The sequence below is a fragment of the Physeter macrocephalus genome, chromosome 19 (assembly GCF_002837175.3).
Source record: "Physeter macrocephalus isolate SW-GA chromosome 19, ASM283717v5, whole genome shotgun sequence".
Classification (NCBI taxonomy): domain Eukaryota; kingdom Metazoa; phylum Chordata; class Mammalia; order Artiodactyla; family Physeteridae; genus Physeter; species Physeter macrocephalus.
The window spans coordinates 20,507,276-20,531,092 of record NC_041232.1 but is presented as its reverse complement, the minus strand read 5'-3'; the positions used below and the strand labels follow the sequence as shown (position 1 = coordinate 20,531,092).

The 23,817-nt window shown below is 54.0% G+C and overlaps 1 protein-coding gene across 1 annotated transcript in view; it reads right to left on the bottom strand.

The window, feature by feature from the left end:
- Positions 1-13,191: 13,191 nt before the first annotated feature.
- Positions 13,192-23,817, bottom strand: part of AACS (acetoacetyl-CoA synthetase) — an 82,211-nt gene continuing 71,585 nt past the window's right edge. The window contains 8 exon segments of the mRNA XM_007110469.4: positions 13,192-13,636; positions 16,351-16,553; positions 17,373-17,431; positions 17,938-18,007; positions 18,725-18,850; positions 19,552-19,665; positions 21,873-21,995; positions 22,131-22,195. Coding sequence (XP_007110531.2) covers positions 13,499-13,636; positions 16,351-16,553; positions 17,373-17,431; positions 17,938-18,007; positions 18,725-18,850; positions 19,552-19,665; positions 21,873-21,995; positions 22,131-22,195 — 898 coding nt within the window. The 3' untranslated portion in view covers positions 13,192-13,498.

Here is a 23,817-nt window from a genome sequence, read left to right as displayed (position 1 = left end):
TGTGCCTGACCAGCAATGATTCCCCTTCTGTTCTGGCAAGAGGACCCAGATTTTCCTTTGGGGAACTACAGCTCTCTTCTTTGGGTCAAGATGTTTAGACATGGATGACCCCGCCCACAAGTGGCCACATGACCCAGGGCTGGCCAATCAGATTCACAGGGAGGATTCCAGGATAAGCACGTAACCCAACTTCAACCAACAGAAGCAAGGCCCGAGAATTTTGCTGTAACTCTTGGTAAAGCTGTGTTCCTTGCCCCTGGGAAGTCTAACCTCTTAGAAAATGACCCTGCTGTGTTAGTTGGGTGGTCTGGGAAGCAAGACACTGAGATGAGGTTAGGAGAGAAAGAGATTTATTGCAGGTGACACCTGTGAAAGATATTGAATAGAAGTGGGGGGGGAGGAAAGCAGGAGTGGGCAGAAGCTTTCAGACCATCATGCAGATCTGACCACACGATGCAACAGCATAAGCACTGAGCAGAAACGACCAAGCCCTAATCCCACCACCACTGGCCGGGGTCACCTGGGATCGGCAAGGCCTGGCCTCAAAAGCTCAGGCAGACCCTGAGGGAGCTACAGCAGGAGGCTGTCAGCAAACTGCACTCCTGGTGCTGATGGCAGACTCCTCCTCGAAAGGTGATCCAGCCGCACGCCTCCTGGTGGGGACACATGGAACTGCGGCCTTCTTGCCCAACAGTGACTCCAACGCAGAGGACAGCAGACCCTTGGTGAGATGGACGGAGAGCACTGGAACATTGTTTGAGCTCCTGGATCCAGCCATGCTTGAAATCCGTTCTTGGGCTTCAGTCGTATAAACCAATAAAGTCTTCCCTTTTCCTTAAGCCAGATGTGTCAGGTTTCTGTCACTTGCACTCCAAGCATCCGACTAACATTCTTAGTCAGGTCAGCTTCTTTAAGTTCAACAAGTGAATATTTTAGTTAGTGGAATCCCGTCAAAACATCTTCACAGATCAAACTGTCTGAGCAGGAGACCATAGCCTGTTGTGTCAACACGTTCTATCCCCTCAGCCCTAGTGACTGGGTCAAGGACGGCCATGTGACACAGTGTTGTGATCTAGCTCTACGACAAATGTTAGGAAGTTACATTCACATTTCTGCCTCTGAAAGACATTCAGATATTAACAATTAAGTGACTAAAATGAAACTGTCTCATTGATAGTCTCTTATGGGATAAAGTTGGTAATCACATTTTTCTCTGAGATTCAATAATAAATTGAAAGTGGTGGTCCAGAGTACAGACCCTGGGTTTGAGCCCAGCTCCAGAACTTTCGGGCTGCATGACCTCGGGCAAGTCACTCAGACTTTGTGCCTAGATTTCTTCATCTGTAAAATGGGGGAAATGATAGCACCCACCCCAGGGACCTGGCGGGAAGATCAAATGCGTTACTCCGTGTAAGTGTGCCTAGGACAGTGACTGCTGTGTGATAAGTGTTACATAAAACCATCATCACCTAAAACGTTTCCAACGCCACCCTTACGCGTTTCCGTTTTCCCGAACTCGACCTTTGTACAAAAGCAAAGGCTGCTCCCCACCAGGCCCCCAGATTGGAGGGAGCCGGTGGGCAGGGAGAGGGCCAGCCACCGCCTTCTGTTTGTCTTCCTCTGAGGAAAAAAATATGCAAGCAAAGACGAGGCTCTGTAACCCACTTGAGTGTCTCATTACAATTATCTAATGCTATTTGCAGGCTTTGTGTTCTACTTGGCAACTTGTTAAAGTAACTGAACAAAATATAACTAAGGAACAATTATAATGAAGTTTGTAATTAGGTCCTTAAAACACTTAATATGGAAAATATTTCAGATGCTTTTTAAAAAACGGTACTCAAGTGAGGTGAGGCTGATTCAGAAATGAGAGAAAGCTAAGGATGCTTTCTCTGGTTTCTAACGAATAAAGTCCCCCCAAATCGGTATCCAGCATCAACAGGCTAATTTGAATGAGACAGTGGATGTGAGTGTGTAACCCAAGGCATGGCACATAGTAGGTGTACAAGAAATATTAGTTCCTTCCCTCCCATTGGCAGGAAGGTCAATGAGGGTAGACAATGTCATCTATTGCTGTCTGTGGTTTTTCTTTTTTTTTTTTTTTTTTTTCAATTTTTATTTTATTCTGGAGTATAGTTGATTTACTATGTTCTGTTTGTTTCAGGTGTACAGCAATGTGATTCAGTTATACACAGACACATATCTATTCTTTTTTGGGTTCTTTCCCCATATAGGTTATGATAGTGTTGAGTAGAGTTCCCTGGGGTCTACAGTAGGTCCTTGTTGATTATCTAATTTATATATATTAGTGTGTACATGTTCATTCCGACCTCCGAATTTATCACTCTTCCCCCCCCCATTTCCCCTTTGGTAACCAGATGTTTGTTTTCTAAGTCTGTGAGTCTGTTTCTGTTTTGTAAATTCGTTCATTTGTATCAATTTTTAGATTCCACATCGAAGTGATAGATGATACTTTTGGTTCTCTGTGACTTACTTCACTTAGCGTGATCATCTCTCTAGGTCCATCCACGTTCCTGCCGATGGCGTGGGTTCACGTTTTTTCCTGTCATCTGTGTTATATGGGGCCTCACGGGGAACTCTACAGTGGAGAACCCTGTCAGACCCCACCTCAGCCGAGGGATCGCTCTGCATCATGTTTTCAACGTTTATCCATGTTGTAGCATGTATCAGAATTTTATTCCCTTTTATAGCTAAATAATATTCCACTGTATGGCGAGACCACGTTTTGTCTATCCATTCACCTGTTGATGGACATTTGGGTTGTTTCTACCTTTTGGCTATTGGGAGTAATGCTGCTATGAACATGGGTGTACAAATATCTGTTTTGAGTCTTGGCATTCAGTTCTTTTGGGTACATACCCAGGAGTGGAATTGCTGGGTCACACGGTAACTCTGTGTTTAACTTTTTGAGGAACTGCCGAAGGGTTTTCCAAGCAGCTGCAGCATTTTATATCCCACCAACAATGCAAAGGGTTGATTTTTCCACATCCTCACCAAAGCTCAATTTTTGCACACGCATAGATAAGCTCAAGTAACCACCACAGGGATCAAGATATAGAACATTTCCTGCACCCCAGAGGCCAACCTTGTGGGCATGCGTATTGGTGAAAAGCTCCCCAGCAACCAGGGCCGAGAACCATGCCCTTAAGTCTTTGCGGCTGACTCTCTAGGAAGGCTGGCTGATTCCCAACCTAAAAATAAACCTCAGGTCTGAAGATGGAATATTAACAATGACATTGTCACCTTGACAGAGTGGCTAATAACGCCACAGTGGGCAGAAGCCCGTCGATCATGGGCTGCCACCTTCCTCTGGAGAGCTGAGGAAGAGCCGGGGACGCGAGGGGATGCGGGACGGATGCAGGCCTCACCCGAGCGGATGCCCGGCTGTCCATGCCCTGCACGGAAATCTCCACCTGCAGCTCCCCAGGCCTCTCTCCAAACTGTGAACGTGAAATCTAGCAGCCAAGCAGAAGGGCTCCTCACCTCCCCAAATTCAATTTGCAAGGTCAACCATGCAAGAACCCAGGCCTAATGGAATTGTCACATCTGTGTCGCAGCCATTTACAACGTGCTCTTGCGGGGTCTGAACATGAAAGCAATTATGTGATACATACTTTGGCAAGAACCTGAGGTCCCCATCAGGGGGAGAGAGACACTGCTGAGTCAGGTTATTTAAAAAGAAAGAAAGAAAAGGAAAGGAAAGGAAAAAAGCCACAAAAATACAATCACTATGAAAATTTGAAAATTTCCGCTTCTCCAGAAGTCACATATGAAGACCTAAGAATCGGAATCCTTTTAAAAGCTCCATTGTCTTAAGAGTATAAATAGCATCCTGTGAAAAACCCACAATTTCAATCAAGCTGGAATAATGGGAAGAACCATTCATGGAACGTTGTCTTTTAAAATTTCATGACACATGAATTGATTCTCCTCCAAATCTAATTAGAGGCTCAAACATATGAGAGGGTTTGTGACGGCGTCAAAGTGACTTGGAAACCGTATGTGGCAATTGATCTTTTCCACTGAGGTGTGATTTTTTTTTTAATCAATCTGGACATGCAAGAACTACCCACCCCATCCCCCAAAAAAGAACTACCCCCAAAAAGGACCACATAATGAGGTTTTGATTATCAAGAAAGGGATTCTCTCCATTCTTTGCAAGCCCTTTCCAAAAGGTCCAGGAGGAAGGTCAGGACCGGCATCTGGAGCCAGCCTGCGTGGGCTGGAATCCAGCCCTGTGTGACCTCGGGCAAGTTCCTTGAACTTGGTGCCTTATTCCCCATCTGCGAAATGGGGATAATGAGGATATTGACCTCCCAGGCTCATAGTCAGGATCACGCCCTTGGATCAGTGCCCAGCACATGGTCAATGTTGGCTATTATTAGCACCAGCCAGCCTGAGGCCCAGACAAATGGCTCCAGGCCCTGAAGCTGTGGTCCTGAGCCCCATCCATTATAGAAGGACAGCTAAACAGACAATCCAGCAGGCACCACAGCCCTTGGCCACCAGGACAGCCCAGACTGATGAGAAACAAGCTTGTTGCCTTTGGCAACTGGCACCTGTTTCGGACGTCAGCGCACAGAGGGGACCCAGGCCGTCATTATCAGCACTGCAGGCCCACCGTCTGCTTGATGTGGTGTGACATTCATCAGCTCCTTCCAGCGCAGACTGGGTGGGAAATAAGCACCAGCCGCACCCTCCGGCAAACACCTTTTCTGTTTCCTGTTCCCACCAGTGGTCCTTAAGCATCACGGCAGGTTGAGGACCCCTGCTCAGGGAGACCCAGGGCTTCCTTCCTACATGGGGACCACACGCCACCAGGTGTGGCCAGTCAGAACCTTCCATTCCCCTGGTCACAGGGATTGTGCACATGACCTTGGCCAGACCAGTGAGATTTCTCCCCGGGCCTTTTGTTGGAACTTGGGCAATAAGTCAAAGATTAACACCTATGCAGAAGAAAGTAGGGACAAGATTTTATAGTAGTAGATGATGTTGATTGAGTGCCTACTATATGCCTGGCACTATTTATAGGCAATGTGGTTACTTCACTCTCACCACAACCCTGTGAGTCGCACAGTCTTTTTAATCCTCACTTTTATAGATGGGGAAATGAGGCTCAGAGAGGGTAAGTAAATTCTCTACAGTCACACAGACAGCGGAAGAGCCATAATTCAGATCTAGGCAGTTGGTTCCAGGGTAAGGTTGCCAGACTTAGTGAAACAGAATGCTCAGTTAAGTTTGAATTTCAGATAAACAATGAATATTTTTTTGGTATAAATATGTCCTATGTAATATTGGGGACATACTTACACTAAAAAGCTATTCACTGTGTATCTAAAATTCAAATTTAACTGAGTTTCCTGTATTCTATCCGGCAACCTAATTCCAGAGCCCATGCTCTTAACCACTACACCCTACTGCCCTTACAAGATGCCATGAGAGCATGATGCTGAATGCTGCTCAGATTATCCCAGCTCCTGGATCCCGCTGTGCCTGAAGCCTGTGATAAGAGATGGCTTTTTGTCACGGTGCCAGTCCCAGTTCAAATGAGCATTTTATTGAAGGTTTACTCTGTGGTTGGGACTGAGTGGAGTCTCCCAGCGGTGGAGATACAGAGAAGGAGGAAGAGTCCCATCTTCAAGGGCCTGAGCAAGGCTGAGGAGACAGGTGTCATACACAGAAAGGTGCTAAGTGGAGTGTGGTCACACCTGCTGAGGCCAGGGCCATTGAGAGGGTGTATTTGTTTTCTACTCCTTCATAATAGATTATCACAAACTTAAAAGGTTTAAAACAACACACACCGGGCTTCCCTGGTGGTGCAGTGGTTAAGAATCCTACTCCCAATTCAGGGGACACGGGTTCGAGCCCTCGTCCGGGAAGATCCCACATGCCGCGAAGCAACTAAGCCCATGCGCCACAACTACTGAGCCTGCGCTCTAGAGCCCGCGAGCCACAACTACTGAGCCTGCGCGCCGCAACTACTGAAGCCCACGCACCTAGAGCCTGTGCTCCGCAACAAGAGAAGCCACCGCAATGAGAAGCCCGGGCACCTCAACGAAGAGCAGCCCCTACTCGCTGCAACTAGAGAAAGCCTGCGCACAGCAACGATGACCCAACGCAGCCAAAAATAAATAAATAAAATGAATAAATTTATTAAAACACACACACACACACACACACACACACACACACACACACACATTATCTTACCATTTTCATTGGCCAGAAGTCCAGGCACTGCTTAGCTGGTTCACAGCTCATGGTCTCACAAGGCTCCATCAAGGTCCAGGAGGTCCAGGGGAAGTCCCTGGCGGTCCACTGGTTAGGACTCTGCGCTTCCACTGCAGGGGGCACGGGTTCAATCCCTGGTCGGGAAACTAAGATCCCGCATACCACGTGGCGCAACCAAAAAAAAAAAAGGTGGAGGTCCAGCTGTGTTCTATCTGGAGGCCTGATTTGGCAAGGCTCTCCTTCCCAGCTCTCTCAGATTGCTGGCAGAATTCACTTCCTGTGGCTGTAGAATACATGGTAGCTTGCTTTTTTAAAGCCAGAAATTTCTGCTACTTGGAGTCTCTGACTTCAGGGAAGGCCTGGAACTTCTTTTCAAGGACTCAGGTCATTATTTCAGGCCCACCTGGATAGACTTCCTTTTGATTAATGCAAAGTCAACTGATTATGGACCTTAACTGCATCTGCAAAATCTCTTCACCTTTGCCATATGCTATTGGTTAGACTCAGGTCACAGGTCCCACTCACATCAAGAGGAGTGGGTAACACACAAGTGTGGGTGCTAAGGGTGGGAATTATGGGGTCACTGTAGGGTGTGTCCACTACAGACGGGACACGTCAGCCCAGACTGGCACAGCAGGACAGGCTTCCCGGGGAGAGGGGATGTGAGTCCGTTTCAGGAGTGGAGGTTTGAGGAGTGAAGAACTTCAGGCAGGTGAGACAGGGTTTGATGCCGGTGCCTTCGTTTATAGTGATTTCCATCTCTGGCCTCACTGCAGCCTCTCCCAGCCATAGCGGGTGGTTGTTTCTTATCATCCCACGTCTTGAGTGAGGAAACTGAGGCACAGAGAGGGAAAGTGATTGGTCTAAAGTCAAGAAATGGGAGGGATGGGGAGAGAAGGGGGAAGAGGGGAGAGGAGGAGGGGAAAGGGGGAGGGGAGGAGGAGAGAGGAAGGGGAGGGGAGGGGAGGGGAGGGGGAGTAGGGGCAGGGGCCCCAGGTGCGGGCGGGAGGAAAGTGGCAATGTGTCCGCCCGCCCAGGAGGGCTGGGCCCACCTGCGCACACTGCAGCCCCTGGCCCAGCACCTGGGCTGCAGAGGCCTCAGAGCGGGGCAGCTAAATGTTAAACCAGAGTCTCACAGACTTTTAAAGGCAAACATAAGATTTCAGAGCTTTACTTTGCAGAGTTTATGTTATGGAAAAACAGAGCACATTTCTCCCCAGCCCACCTCTATTGTCTTTTTTTTTTTTGCGGTACGCGGGCCTCTCACTGTTGCGGCCTCTCCCGCCGCGGAGCCTGCGGGCCTCTCACTGTTGCGGCCTCTCCCGCGGCGGAGCCTCCGAACGCGCAGGCCCAGCGGCCATGGCTCACGGGCCTAGCCGCTCCGCGGGGCACGAACCCGTGTCCCCTGCATTGGCTGCGCCACGAGGGAAGCCCTACCACCCGCCCTTTTCTTAATTTGGAAATCCATTCTAAGTCACCAGGACCCAGCTTGTTTTCCAAACAACCTGAGATTCTGTCGAGCTGGGGAGGGGCCCAGGAGCAGGGAGAGAGACACAGGTTAGAGGGAGTCTCTCCTAGAGAAAGAAGGAACCCGGGAGGAAAGAAGAGAAGGGCTGACACCTAAGAAAAGATGAAAAGAGACAGAGGGGCTGGTTGCTGCCTCTCCTTCCTTTCTTTTTTTTATTTTTGGCCGTGCCCACCCGGCTTGTGAGATCTTAGTTCCCCGACCAGGGATCCAACCCGCTCCCCCCGCAGTGGAAGCGCTGAGTCTTCCTCGGAGTATTAACCACTGGACCACCAGGTAAGTCCCTGCCTCTGCTTCTTAAACGAAAGCCACATGCTCCTCCAACACCCACCTCCCTCACCCTCAGTCCCGCTTACTGGAAGGAGCTGGCTCCACGCCTGCCGGGGAGTCATGTGACCCAGGCTTAGCCAATCAGCGTATTCTCTCCTCCTGGCCACAGTGATTGGCTCAGGTTTGGGCACATGATCCAAACAATCCAATGAGCTTCAAGATGGGAACTCCCGTTGGAACTACTAGGGGAAAAAAATGTTTCTCCCCTCTCAGCCCAGTGAGGACGTAGCCTGGAGCTGTTAAATATTCACCTTGCTCTCCTGAGAGGAGAAGCCATCTGAGAATGCGATCAACACAGAGGAGGGCAGAGCTGATATGGGGGCAGAGAACACTGATGACATCACGGAGCCCCTGGATCCTGCCACACTTGAAGCTAGTCGTGGCACTTGAGTTTTCAGAACTGAGCCCATAATACCCTTTTTTCGGCTGAGCCAGTTTGGATCGGGGTTTCTGTTACATGTAGCCAGGAAAATCCTGAGTCATGATTGAAAAATGCAAGCGGACACCAAAAGGAATGAGACCACGCTCAGCAGGTAAATGGTGAGCAGGAATGATGAGACCGGCAAGCTCGAAGCCCAGAAAATGAAAACTGGGTCCAAGCTGTCCCTTTCCCTCTCCCCAAAACCTAGCCTGACTCATGATTAACGAACGTTCGAGCCAGGGAAAGAAAGAGTAGGAGGAAGCCCAGGGAGGGCGTCCCAAGATAAAAACGTTTGGAAATTGTTCCAGAGCATAATGAATTGACTTACCAACGGTTTCTCCCCTGGAAGTCATCTAATGAAATTATGAGACCATCCACTTACTGCTGTGACGGCCAAGGGCACGCTCCAAGATGATCAGCCGTGACAAGGAGCCAGCACTTAGCTCATCCTGCATTTTAAACATCATCTAAACGGGCCTTTTCTTTTCCATTTATGACAGCCTTCAAGGCTTGGGGACATGATGGCAGCAGGCTTTTAGAATGAGTTTGTGCTGATGTAAACGGCAGCTCGGCTCATCAACGCCAGCTTGGGCTTCCCGGTGGAATCCGACAGGCTCCCCATCACCTTGGCTGTGTGTTCAACACCTATTTGCTTGATGAACCGGAACCGTTCTTGCGTTTTGTGCACGAGTGGTGCTCGGGGTGACAGGGTGGCGCTGGGGGAGGGCGGGGGCGGCAGGGAGGGTCTGGATCGGGCGCCGGGTGGATGGAAGACTTTTCCAGAAGTCAGCTTGCCCCTTTTCTCCTTCCCTACTCTCTTCTGTCACCCGTGGGAGGCGACCAGGGGCACAGAACCTCGCAGCCCCGGCCAGGCCGCGCTGCAGGTCCTAAGGCTCCCTGGAGCTGCTGCTGGGACACGGGTGGTGGGAACGGGAAGGACAGGAGCAGCGAGGAAGGCTCAGTGCAGCTGGCCGGCAGGTGCCGGGGTTTTGAAGAGCGATGCTGGGGCCAAGGCACTCCACGGGAGAGCTGGCTCCGCGGGCGATGGAGTGGGCTGTTGTTCCAGCCCATCTGTCTCTCGTTAATGAAGTTGTCCAGCGCGGCTTATTAATAAGGACACGTGGGCTCAGGCGGCCTGGGACGTCTTGTCAGAACTAAAGGGCACGGCGAGTAAGCCTTAACGACTCCTCAGGTACAGTCAATATGAAGTGGCTTCCAGGCACCGGCCGGAGGAGAGGGCCGGGGGTCCCGGGCCTGACCTGAGCCCTGGGAAGGAGGCTGGCAGGCCGGTCACACGAGGAGGATGAGCCCCACCCGGGGGCAGTCAGCAACCAGGGGTCCCGACTGTTCACTCTCCCGGCTCGGGGCTCACGCCTTCCTGACCACCACTCTTCCGTCTTCCTGCCCTACAGCACCTGGCGGAGTTTGCAAAGCCAGGTAGGCAGAATAGTCCCACTCCCACGCCCGGAAGGATGCCCACATCCGACTCCCTGGAACCTGTGGAAATGTTAGGTTATGTGGCCAGGGGCATTTAAGGCTGCAGACGGAATTAAGCTTGCTAATCAGTAGGTGTTAAAATAGGGGATTATCCTGGATTATTTGAGTGAGGCTAGGGTAATCACAGAGGTCCTTGTACGTGGAAGAAGGAGGCAGGGGTGTCAGATGCTGCAGCCTTTGAGGATGAGGGATGAGCCACCAGCCGAGGAGGGAGGCGCCTCCAGAAGCAGGAAGGAACGGGCGCCCCCTAGAGCCTGCAGAAGGAACACCACCTGCTGGCGCTCTGATTTTAGCCCCGCGAGACCTGCGTCACACTTCCCACCCCCAGAACCATAATAAATTCATGCTGGTTTAAGTTTGTGGTCATTTGCTACAGCAGCAGCAGGAAACTAATACAGGCATACTTGGGAGACGTGGCCGGTTCTGTCCCGACCACCGCAATAGAGCGAGTCACACGAAGGTTTTGGTTTCCCAGCGCGAATAAAGGTTGTTTATACTATAATCTATTAACTATGCGATGGCATTATATCTAAAAAAAAAAATGTACATACCTTAACTAAAAAATACTTTATGGCTAAAAACTTCTGTCTGAGCCTTCAGCGAGTTGCAATCTTTTTGCAGGTGGAGGGTTTGAAATATTGCGAAAATCGCCAAAATGTGACACAAGGACACGAAGTGAGCAAACAGCACCAACAGATTTGCACAGGGTTGTCACAAACCTTCCACTGGTAAAAAAACAAAACACAATACCTGCGAAGCACGATAAAGCAAAGTGCAATAAAATGAGGTCAGCCTGTACACAAAGGTAACAGGCCCGGTTTAAAAACTCAGCTGTCCAGCCTCCCCCGCAGGGAGAGGTGGCCTGTGGCCAGTTCTGGCCTCTGAGGCATAAGCAGGTGTGCACCGGGTGGGCTTTCCAGAAAAGCCATTGTTTCGCTGATACAAACGGGGCATGCTGAGGAGGGACAGGCTCTTTGCCTCTCACCCAGCCCTGGTCACTTCCTCCTTCCTGCCTGGGACGCGGGTGGGGCGCTGGAGGCGGGCAGCCCCACGCGAGCACGGCGGAGCCCAGGGCACAGGAGGAGCCGGGCACCTATCGCCCCTACACCCGCCCTACAGCGGCCTCTAACCTGCGGGCAGCCCCACGCGAGCACGGCGGAGCCCAGGGCACAGGAGGAGCCGGGCACCTATCGCCCCTACACCCGCCCTAACCTGCCGTGACGCGAGAAAAATGAGCCCTGCCAGGGGGCGGCCCAGATGCTGCGACACAGAGCCAGGCACGACCCAAGTGACACCCGGCTCCTGCAATGATGAGAGAGTGCTGTCCAGAACCCCGGCGGCCCTGAGCCCTGGGGGAGCCCAGGGTGAGGAAAGTCCTCCTCCTCTGGGGGGTGGCTTCACACTGAGAAGGGCTCTGGGGCCATTCGGTCACCAGGCACGGCCGCTAACTAGCAGGGACCCAGGACATGCCCCCGCCACCTGGGCCAAACATCTCCCAGCGGGCTGCGGCTCCTGGCTGGCCCATCAGCACCAGCTTTAGGCCCTCAGATCCAGCCCCGGCTTCAGAGAAAACACGCGGCACACCGCTCGCACGGGTGTGTGCACATAGACGTATATGCTTACTGTATCAAAGGCCTCACAGCACCTGCCCCGTTTTTTTATGAAGTTTGAAATAGTTTATTAAACATTGTGTGTCTGCCTTTAAGTTGGCAGAGACCTATCCAATCTCTTACAATACCCAGTTTATACTTGACATTCACACTTGACAAGAAACAATCCATCGTTTAGCCACGACAGACATTGCTGGCCAATCCTGATGCATTTTTTTTCAGCTGAGATTTGGTTTCAGAGCCCTTCTGAATGGGACACTCTGCCTCTCGCCAGTTTATCAGAGCTGCCACCTGAGGGGAAACCTCTGTACTATCCCGGGATAGAATCACTTTTCCGGACTTTACTCTGCATTTAAAATGTGGTCATAAATTAACTCCAGTAAACTCAGTGCTGCCCCTTTTCTATAATCCACGAGAAAAAGGGTTCAAGAAAGTTTTTCACTGTACTCGGTTTTAAAAAATACAAAAATGAACCTTACGATGACAGGAGTGTGTTAAGAGGCTGAACTGAACAGTACATTCAGAAGTACATACAGCTGCTGGCGACAAGCTTTTGATGTGCAGGTCCCGGCCCCCTGTGCAGTGAGGCCACGTCCCCTGAGGCCCAGCGGCTCTGCCTGAGCAGGACCCGTGGCCTGGGGGCTCGTCCGCATCCCTGAGGGACACTCCCCACGGCGTGGACATCACCCACGCCTTCAAACACCCACACACCACACACTTAATTAACATTAAAAAAATGTCAAACCACTCAAAGCCCGTGAAATTAAGAGATCCTGTTAAAACGTGAAACCCACTCATTCTCCAAAGGGAACTGGAACTCTATCTGCTGGGGAGCACCGGTGGCTGGGTGTGACACACGGTTCCCCCAGGAGCTGCCCAGATTCCGTCCGTGACACACAGAGAGCGGGAGAGCGGTCGGCCCGGGGTCCTGAGAATCTGCTGTGAGATGCTGTAAAGTCACCCTGGGACGGGCCCCGTGACAGGTAACGTGCCACAGCAGACAGATGGGCCCTGAAGGGTGGCGGCCAGAGCCGGGAGACCAACACAAAGGGAAGAAAGAGATCTGGGCCTTAAGAGAGGGAAATGGAACCACAGTACAAGGCTGCAGGCCGGTCACCGCCCTGGGGTGAGCCGTCACCAGGATGCCTGCCAGGGCCCTGGATGGGGACCAGGTGTCGGCCATGCCGGTGCACGCACGGGAGACCCCAGCTCCTCCCTGCGAGTGTGCAAAGACATACACTCTCCAGACTGCCACACACACAACCCAAGCCCTCCCTTTCGGCCAGGATCCGAAAGGTCAGGATCCCCCCCCGCGCCCGAGGCGGGTGGAAGACTCAGGGACCCACCAGATGAAACCGCAGAACAGAGAATCGTTCTTCCCCAGGCCTACGGACTTGGTGCAAACTCCTTTTCCAAGAGCCGTAGGTTTCTAAGTCATTTCTTTTTTTTTTTAAATAAATTTATTTATTTATTCATTTATTTATTTTTGGCTGCGCTGGGTCTTCGTTGCTGCACCCGGGCTTTCTCTAGTTGCGGCGAGTATTTATTTTTGGCTGCGTTGGGTCTTCGTTGCTGCACCCGGGCTTTCTCTAGTTGCAGCGAGCGGGCTTCTCATTGCGGTGGCTTCTCTCGTTGCAGAGCACGGGCTCTAGAGCGCAGGCTTCAGTAGTTGTGGCGCACGGGCTTCGCTGCTCCGCGGCATGTGGGATCCTCCCGGACCGGGGCTCGAACCCGTGTCCCCCGCACCGGCAGGCGGATTGCTAACCACTGCGCCACCAGGGAAGCCCCTCTAAGTAACTTCTTGAACGCAGAGAAGTGACAGTATAGACGTGTGTGGCTCAGGGACGTGCCAGCTGGCCTGGCTCAGAAGTCCTGCAGCTCGGGGACGTCCCGGTACAAATCCAGGGTCTCGGGGTTCGAGAAGGCTCTGCGGTGCTCCACGGTTTTCCCCGCGATGATCTGCTTCACGGCCATTTCCACTTTCTTGCCGTTGAGGGTGTACTGCCAGGGGAGGGGAGGAAGCAGACAGAGCGTTTAGACCCGAAGGGGAAAGAAGTCCCGTGCTCTGACATCCGGGCACATCCAAGCCGAAACGACCCTGTGACCTGGGGCGACGAGAGCGAGCGATGCTCGGCGGGTGACCGTGAGCAAGTTCCTTAGCCTGGGTTTGTCCCCTGGAACACCAACTGGGGACCAGAGCCCCGGCCCGAGGCTGCGGGTAAGCTGATGCGTTAAGGCGCACACAGCTCTCGGACGTGCCTCGCTGTTACACCGCCTCTTTCTTACGTACGTTTACTTTCTTACGCTGTATTATATTAGAAAGACTAGCTTATTTCAGGAGTGGACTGGCTTCCTGTGACTGTCCCTGACCACCGGGAAGTGAGCTTTGTCCAAGAGCCTCGCCAAACTTCCGGCAAATCTTCCCCCAGAACCGTCATCTGAATGAGATGGGGCACTGCTTTTCCCATAGTCGGACTCTGTCCCAACGCTCAAAGGCCCCTCTAAGATTCGTAGCACGCGTTTCACCTTTAACCCCAATGGTCATTTGGCGGCTGTGCTGGCATGTTTAGGGACCAGGAAAATTCTGGAACAGAGAGCCCTTTAATAAAGCTGTCGATGCCCTGATCTCTCCTCGCACTGGCACTTTTTTTTTTTTTAATCCTGAGATGTAATTAAAATTCATTCATTGAAAACCTCGGTCTACGTGTGAACTAATTAAGGATCTGAGCACCGGCTTTTGAGGGACCACCTGTCACTGGGGTGCCGTCAGCCCCTCTCGCCCTGAAATGCAAGCGCCTCGCGTGCTTTCTGTGCTTTAAAGCCCCCAGAACAGCCTGCATCCGCTGACAAAACAAACAAGGCGTCGTTTGAGAAGAAATCCTGCTCCTGCTTCCTGGTGAGAAGGGCTGGGGGGCGGGGCAGAAGGTCTCTGGACCCCTGCTTGGCCCCCTCCCTACCCCCCTACCCAAGAGATAAGGCACAGCCTCCCGTCAGGACGGGCCAGCACGTCAGCTGTGAGCAGTGACGAAGACCTGCTGAGGTCAGGGCAGTCGTGGCCGCCGGGCCCTCCAGCCTGGCGGGGCCTCAGATGCCTGCTCGTGTTCCCCCTGCTGTGACCGGACCCCCGGCCGTGACCTTGGCCGTGTCCAGCCCCGAGTCCCTGTGGCTGGGCCGGACCTCCCCCCAGTCCAGCCTGGTGGCACAGGGCGAACCCTCTCCAAAGTGCTCCATTAGTTCGGACCACAGGGATCTGAGAACACGAGGGCGCTTGAAAAAGCCCCAGGAACCCTCGAAACGACTTCACAGGCCAAGCGGACGGAGGAAGAGAGAGCTGAACCGAGTGCCCGGAAGTCAGGGCACGAGAGCCAGGCTGAGGACGGAAAGAAAGACAGGCCGGGATGTTCCTCACCTTCCAGCCAATCGCTCCACTCTTCTTGTGAGCAGATACAGTTTGGGAATCACCATTTCGGCAGCAAAGGACACCGATTCGTTCTCAACAAAATAAAGCCGAGGGGACTATCACGTTCTAGTTCCCCAAACTGTGCCAGATCGAGACAGAACTGATCCGCTGAAGGAAGCCTAAGACCCTCACCAGGGAAAAGACAGTGAGTGTCACTGACTCAAGAAGTCCCTTCTCTCCTGAGAGCCACTGTCTGCATAGCGTCACCGGGAGTCACCCGCCAAGTGAGACAAGAGAACTCCCAGGCCGCGGGGCCCTTCCTACGCATAACCAAGGTGGAAAGGAAATGTGTGGACGGTATAAAAAGCCCTGGTTCTAACTGCACCTCACATGCCCGCCCCTGCTCGGGGAGCGACATCCAGACTCTCCTTCCCCTGGTGGCCCGGTTAACCCGTTCCCGTCCCCGCCTCTGTGAACAGCTACTCTGCAGGCTTGGCTCGGCTGTGCACTTACACTGCTGTGTGCACACACACGTGTATACACAGAGGCCTTCTCGGCTGACAGAGGCCTTCGTTTTGTAAGCGACACAAGTTAAAGCCGTGATCCGATCTGAGGGCATCTTCTCCCCCACTGAGAACCTAAACAAAGTATTGTGGCGGGTGGGGGGCAGCTTTCCTGAGCTGTGCCTCTAAATAGATTCAAATCTTCTTTCTGCAGGCAGAACTTAAAAGGCAAGAGCAACGGCACCCCAGCGACTCTTTAAAAAGTTAAAATTAAATTTTGCATTAATAATTTGAGCACACGCTAAAACCACACAGGGGAAAAGCCAGTTGGACGTGCCAGGCTGGGCCTGCTTACCCTCTGAAGACTGGTATTTAGCAGAAGGTGCTTTACATGCAATTTAGGAAGAGTAAAAAAAAAAAAAGAGAGAGAGAGAAAGAGAGAGGGAGACGAGAAAAGAAAACAGGATGGGGTTGCCAGGCAACGGGGACCAACTATATATAAAGCACGAGCAGGCGTCTATATAAGAGCTCCGGAAGCATGCGGGCTCTTGGGGGCCGTACCGGGATGCCCTGGGTCTCCAGGATGAGGCTGGGCACGTGCCGGGCGGACAGGCCCAGGCGGATGGCGCTGCAGATCCTCTTCACCAGGTCGGGCTGGAAAAAAAAAAAAAGAGAGAGAGAGAGAGAGAGAGGGAGACCGCAGAAAAGAAAACAGGATGGGGTTGCCAGGCAACGGGGACCAACTATATATAAAGCACGAGCAGGCGTCTAGATAAGAGCTCCGGAAGCATGCGGGCTCTTGGGGGCCGTACCGGGATGCCCTGGGTCTCCAGGATGAGGCTGGGCACGTGCCGGGCGGACAGGCCCAGGCGGATGGCGCTGCAGATCCTCTTCACCAGGTCGGGCTGGAAGGTGTGGCCGGAAGCCATCTTCAGGAAGAGGACCACCCTCTCCTCCCCGTCCTTGTTGTACTGGGGGACACACAGGCTGTCCAGCACCTCCTTGAAGGCCTCCACTGCGGAGACAGGGCCAGCGCCTCGCTCTCACACCATCCCACCTTGATGGGGACTGCCGTGGCTCCCCTGGCCCCCCCACCGGCAAGAGCCCTGGGAAACAGGCGGGACACCCGTCACCAGCAGAGTCAGAGAGCTGTAGCTTGCGCTGGAAGGGCTGACGTCTTACAAGGAGCAGGGCACCGGCCTTACTTACTCCATTACAAATTTAAACACGAGAAAAGGAATCAAGCGCCGTGGCGAGGCTACTCCACTGGTGGGAGGAAGAAAGGCTGGAATCACGTGGATCCAGACGCCACCCTGATTACGCAGCCCTGACATGACTCTGGGGCTCTGTCGTCCTCATGAGGCCGCCTCCCTGGGAGGCTGACTTCGTGGCCCTGGTGGGACATTTTGAAGGCTCACAGGTGACTCTCCTGTGCGTCCGAAAGGCCCGCTGTCTTTATGTGGCGTCCTGGATGGTGCTGTGTTACTGTCAGCAATCACACAACCTCTCTGTGTGTCTTTCTTCACCCATGAAGAGCAGACCCGGTTGACCAACCTGACGGAGCTCACCGTGAGGATGAGATGTAATGGAATGGGGATGGGCCACGGGGCCTGAAGAATCCTGTCCTGAGGTTTTTTGAGCTACAAGCAGTGTGGACGAGGCATGTTCTAGAAAGAAGGACACCCTCATACATGCCTATTCTCACGCCCGGAGGCAAAGGGGCAAGAGTTATGCCAAAAGGTGGGACCTGTGGAAAGCAGGTCCCCGCTGAGACACTCCTTGCGTCGCTCCTGGGTGACCTGAGGACGACGCCGGGACAGAGGAGAACGCTCACCGATGTTACAGATTTCGGAGCCGCCGAATCGCACTCCGCTGGGGGTGAGTGTGCTGTCGCTGGAGAGAGACGAGGTCGTGGGCACACGGCGGCTCCAGAGTGAGGCCCGCCGCAGGGGCCCCAGGGACAGTCACTGCCTTTCCACGACAACGTGCCCTCACTGCTGGCGGCCTCCCCAGCTCCCGATCTCGACCACCCCCCTTTCTCCCTCTAAACTCAACGCTGGCTATCAAGGGGCTCCCCTTTGTGTGGGGACATCAGCCACCTCCCTGCCCCTCCCCCCCACACAGGTGCCCCCTCCCGGGGGCGGGCACCCCTCCCCACTCCACTCCGGGAAGGGCCGTAGCGACGGCAGACAAGACGTGGGGGGCACGTCGGCCGCAGGCCTCCCACCCCAAAGCCCCCCGACCCACCACTGCAGGGCACAGAAATGTGGGCCAGGCCAACCCACCCCGCAGCCCAAGCAGGTGGAAGGGTCCAGGACACGGGAAGCGCCCCCTCTCCCTGCCCAGAGGCCTCGGGAAGCGGGGCCCCAGGGAAGAGAGGCCAAGGCCGCAGCCCTCACCTTCGGCCCAGCATGGCGACGCCCCTGGTCCTGGGGTTGATTCTGCAGTAGTCGCCGTGCACCCAGACACCTGCCGGGGGGACGGAGGAACGCGGTCGCCCCAAGGGGACAGGATCCTGGCCGCCCGCCTGGACAGACGCCCTCGGAAGGCACGACACCAGCGTAACTCTCGTCAACAGACACACCCGAGGCCCAGAAGCAGGTGTGATGTGGGGCTGGGGGCGGAAGTGAACCAGACAGCTCCCGCCCGCAAGGGCACGCCTTCTCGCGGGGTCCGCCCTACACCCCGGTCTGAGATGAGGCAGCGCGCAAGAAACGGCCCTCCCGCAGGTACCAACGAGGGCTGCGGGAACTCACGGGGGCTGAGAGCAGCCCCAGCAAGGAGGATGTGAAGCGGGGACTGGGGAGATCAATGGAGCTTTGAGGGGGGCCTCTGAATGGAGGGTGGGAAAGTACAAGCCCCACCTTGGGAAGAGAGGGTGGTCTGGGGTGGCTGAGGGAGAAGGTCTGGAGGGGTTGGGGCCCACCCTGTAACAGAATGAACAGAAGAAGCATGACCAGGTGGGAGGCTACTGCAACAGTCCCAGTAACCTAAGCCTGAACTAAGGCACCAGCCACCGGACAGAGGCTTCACGAGCAGGTAAAACCCAGGGCACGTGGAGGGCGGAGAAATAGGGAAGAATCAGGTGACACTGGGGGCGAGCAGGGGGCAGGCGCATCCAGAATTAGACACCGAAGGCCCAGCCCCGGCGGGAATCTGGGCAGCTCCACCTGCATCCCGACCCACCTGGGAATTTGGAGAAATACGCCTTCCGGTACTTGCTGCCGTTCTCGTCGTTCCAAAAGTGCGTGGGCTGACAGGGGAGCGGCTTGGTACACACCAGTTCACCGCTCTCCCCCAAGACTGCCTTTCCTGGCCGGGGAGGAATGAAAGCTAAACTGAGCACACGCCACAGCCAAACACCCCGGCTCTCTTTCTCTCTTTCTCTCCTTTTTTAAGCTATGAGCTATCACAGAGTATTTCAGACACAACCAAAGCTATGCAGCCGGCCCCACCCACATGCCCAGCAGCCCGGCATCACCTAAAGCCACGCTAACGCTCCCCACCAGACGCCGCCCCGCTCTCGCTCTTGACTTCAATCCTGTACCGTTCACTTATGTGGATTAATAATTTTACCACATCTACGTGCACCTGAATAACATGTCATTTTGCGTGTTTCTAAACGCCGCACGAATGGTATCGCGCTGCCCCTCGGGTCCTGCATCTTGCTCTGGGTCCTCGTCAGGGTCAGGGCACGGAGCTGCTGAGGCAGTGGGGTGGCCTCAGCAGCGTCCCCAAGGTTTGCATGCCTGCCTGGCGTTCCAAGCACGTGGCCCTCCATCTGTGCTGCAGGCCAACACCTACTCCTTAGCCGGACAGGCTGCAGGAGGCCGGGGAGCCCGGCGGGTGTTCAGCCAGGCTCGGGGGCCGTCAGTCTGCGGGCGGTGGCAGGGGCCGGCCCCTCAGACGGGGCGGTTTTGGAGAACTGGCCCCAAGCAAAGTTACACATCCAAGCGTATCCAAGTTACCACTCACACCGCGTCACAGAGAGAGAAAGGGTTTGGAGCCGTCACCTTCCTCATTCCACACCTCCACGGCCATGCCCAGGTTCCGGGCCTGAATCTCCCCCTTGTACACAGGAATGGAAGGATTCTGGCCCACGAAGCAAGACATGATGTCGGTGCCGCCTGCAAACAAAAGGAGATTCAAGATTCGGAAGACCGGGACTTCCCCAGCGGTCCGGTGGTTAGGGCTCCGGGCTTTCACTGCCGAGGGCCTGGGTTCGATCCCTGGTCGGGGAAGTAGGATCCCACAAGCCACACGGCACGGCCGGCCAAAAAAAAAAAAAAAATTCAGAAGACGAAAAAAAACTGTCCAATAAATGTTTGATTTTTTTTCTCTTTTTTAAAAAAACAATTTTCAGAACAATGAATTGGTGCTCTAGCAACCTCCAGTGATGACAAATGAGCTTTCTGGGGTTTTGTTTCATTTTTAAAGTATCATTGTGATCTCATAAATTAAAATAATTGATGTTTATCAATTGCAATACTTATTCATTTTGATGCTCAAATGATCCCATCTTAAACAAGTGAATGCACCTTTACAGCGGCCACGGCTCACGGGCCCAGCCGCTCCGCGGCATGTGGGATCCTCCCAGACCGGGGCGCGAACCCGGTTCCCCTGCATCGGCAGGCGGACGCGCAACCACTGCGCCACCAGGGAAGCCCCTGTCCATGTTTTTTATTAATGAACAATAAAGGAGAAAGACCCTGGAGAACAAATATATACTACTCTTTCTCCAGATAAATACTGAAAAATTCCCAGAGAGCTGAGCTTCTCTTCAGGGAGGGAGCGGGGAGGTGACTTAGAAACTGGACTGAACCTCCCGTGTCCGGGTGATTTATCGTTTTGACCAGGGCTACGTGCTGAAGGAGAAACCAAATAAATGACCTCTTGTGGTCGCACAGAAATCCTAGACTCAGGTTCACGAAAGTGGAAGCTTCGCCCCATCAGACCTGTCTGCAGGAACTGCCACGGCAGATGGGTCACGTGCAGAGTCTCTTTGCTGTGGCTTATGTTCACTTAATCATCGGAGAAGCAGAAACCCCGTGGTCCCTGGAGTGCGAGTCTCCAGCAAGAGAGAACGTGCTGGATTCGAAACTCTCCGTTTCAGGGAGGGGCTCGAGAGAGAGTCGGACCCCGGGTGCCATCAAGAGGGAGTGGCATTAACTCCTGGACTTGGGCCCAGTCAGTGACAACTGCCCCCTCACACGTGCCCACAGTGCGGCACGGGGACACGCACGGGGCCCACCGGGGCGCACAGCGGTTGGAGGTGGCAGCCCAGGGAGGAAAGGGGGCGAGGCCGTGGGCAGGGGGCATATATACGGAGCCCCGACTTGGTCCCTTCCTAGACTTGGCGATCTGGACACTGGTGTCCGTGCTCCCCTTTACACCTGTTTGTACACCTAAAAAGGAGCCCTGTGATTTAAAGTGTCTTCTCCCCGATCACGCTGTGCGTATATGAACAGGGTGGGGCGGGGCGATCGAAACCCACATAAAATGTTCTGATGCTTCAACAAGTGGCAGGGTTAATTCCGGGCAGAATCGCAGCGTGCTGACCTGCCTCCCACCTCCAGACACCTCGAGGTACCGGCTGGCGCGTCCCATGGAGACGGGAGGATCGCGTTCACGGCCGTGACCAGCGAGCTCGGGGCAGTCTCGCGCCCCAAGGAAGCACAGCGCTGGGAACAGAAGTGCTGCTTCCGCTGCTTCCGGGTGGGAGCTGGGGCGCTCGGGACAGCGGCAGGAGGACAGGCCGAGAGCCTAACAGACGTGGCTGCCCCGAGATGGGCTGGGCTGGGCCGGCCCAGCAGACAGCCCCACGCCCATCCGACCGCAGCACCCCTGCCCACCAGGCGGGCTCTGGGGAGGACCAGGGGATGTGCTGGGCGGACGGGAAGCTCGGCTCTGAGGCGGCAGGACCGGGTTTGAATCCCGCTCTGTACCCAGCTAGTGGGTGGCCTCAGGCCAGTCACTTGGCACATGCGAACCTTGTTTTCTCTTTTGTAAAGAAAGCAGAATCTACCAGGAGAAGTTGTTTAGGACCTAAGGTTATGATCAGTGTGCGGTGTGTATGTATGTTCTCCACCCCTGGCAAAGGTTCAGGAATGGCTAACTCAGTGTTTGTAGCCTCTCCCTAGAACATAACTACTGAGAATAAGGAACATCGACCGTGCAAACGTGCATGCCCTGCTGACTGTTCACGCAAGATAAATTCAAGCCGGTGGACCTGCTGGTCACAGGGGAAGCATGTTTAACGGCCAAGCCTGGTCCCCGAGTCCTCTGGTTCTTCCAGAACCTTCTCCACGGCACAGGCACATGGCGGGGGCCATACCTGAGATGGAGCCCAGGAGGACGCTGCTCTTGATGCACCTGTAGACATAGTCGTAGCTCTGGGCTTTCAGTGGGGAGCCGGTGGACAGGATCGTGTGCAGCGTCTGGAGACTGTGAGTTTCCACTAGAGCCAGAATCACTGAGAGATTAGAGCCAAACCCGACACCCTCTGCCTGGCTCGCAGGAACCAGGTAACAGAGTGGATCTGATTTCCGCGGCTGGCGAGACAGGGAAAGGACAGCCTGGGAGGCACGCTTACCTGGTTTCACGTCTTTCTCTTCCAGCACTGACAGCCACTTCGCACCCGTTCCGAGGATGGTGATGCTGAAGTGGAGAAGACACCAGAAACCCGTCAAGGCTCTTGCATATTCCAGGCACCAAAGCTGTCTCAAATTAGAGACCCTTTTCGGACAAGGTTGCAAAATCCAAGACACGTCATTTTTCTGGGTTGAATTAATGCTTAATATGTAGTTGAAAGCCAGTTACAACACCTGCGTTACTCTGAGGCCGGCACTGACACGTCTGCAGAGCACCCCGGCTCCCTTTAACCTTTGGCTCTACTTAAAACAAGTGTCTGCACATAAACCCACCACCTTCCCAACTGCAGGATGTCTTCTCTCGGGGGGGCCAAAGGAGGCCACAGAATCAAGACCCCTCAAATCCTGAGCACTCGCGATTGTTTTCCAGGGAAGTGGAGAGGGCCGTGGGAGCTTTTGTTAGGACAGGCGCCGTGCCTTGGAATTCCTGACCCATCCCCCTTTCTTAAATAAGCTCACATTTTTATGAAACTTAGAAAACCGCTCTTCTTCTCTTTTTGAACATTTAGAATCTAGTCCTTTATCCCCGAGTCTGCACTGAGAACAACACATTATGCTGAGTATAAATCATTGTGTTTTCAAGGGGAGAGTGTTACTTCATGTTCTGTTTCCTTCCACGAAAGCTCTGCCTTCCTAACTAATGGCTGTTTGCTCCTGGGGGCTGAAGGAGGCCATAAAATCCAGGTCCCTCCTCGCCCCTCTGGGCGGCAAAACCCATCCCTTCGCACCTGGCTGGCGAGATTCATTCCAGGGAGACAGCCACGTGCTGTCTGATGCTTGACAGAGCTCAGAGGCACAGACACACAGAACCAGGGCCGGCTGGGCTGGAAGGGGCAGAATCCACGGCTCAAAACTAGTGTCTTTCACGCCTCCTGTCCCTTTCTTCTCTTCCCCTCACTGGGACACCCCGCCACCACTAAAACCGCAGACGCCTCCTGGGTCGCTGTGTCCTGGTGAAGGCGGTTTTGGCAGCTGGGAGGTCGTGGGGATCAGGAAACGTACTCAATCCCCACCCCCCCTCACTTATTCCATAAACTCAGGTAGTCTGATTAGCTAATTCCAGATTACCTCTGAGAATTAAGGCGTCACCCGTATTTCAGCAGGAGACCAGGGACCCATCACACGTTGACGGACAGCAGTGACGGCCTCAGCCACACATACAGAGATCTCCAGCCACCAACCACACGGAGGAGCACGCGGATTTCTCCTCGTCCCCCATCCGCCCCCTCTCCCCAGGTGGCAGGTGTCTGTCTGCAAACCGTGCCCTCAGCGATGTGTAAAGACTGCCACGGCGTCCCTGGGGCTGGGCCTCAGGCCTGCTTGTGTGAAGAAACGGCCAGGCCTCGCCATCTGTCTCCAGGGCTTGTGTAAGGTGGTTTAAAAAACACAGAGTTCACGGAGCGCAGGCGCCCGTGCCTGTGTGCTCGGCGCCGTGTCTTTCTCGCAAGTGCTGCTGGGAAGCACCCCACGAAGAACGCGGCAGCTCCCGGCTCGCCCCAGCCCGGAGCCCTGCAAGGAGCCGCCTGCAGACGCAGCTCCTCCAAGGCTCCGCCAGCCTGAGCCCCGGTCTCCCCGGTCTGCCCCCGACCCCACAGTTCGCAGGGGGATCGTGTAGCGCCCCTAAGTTCA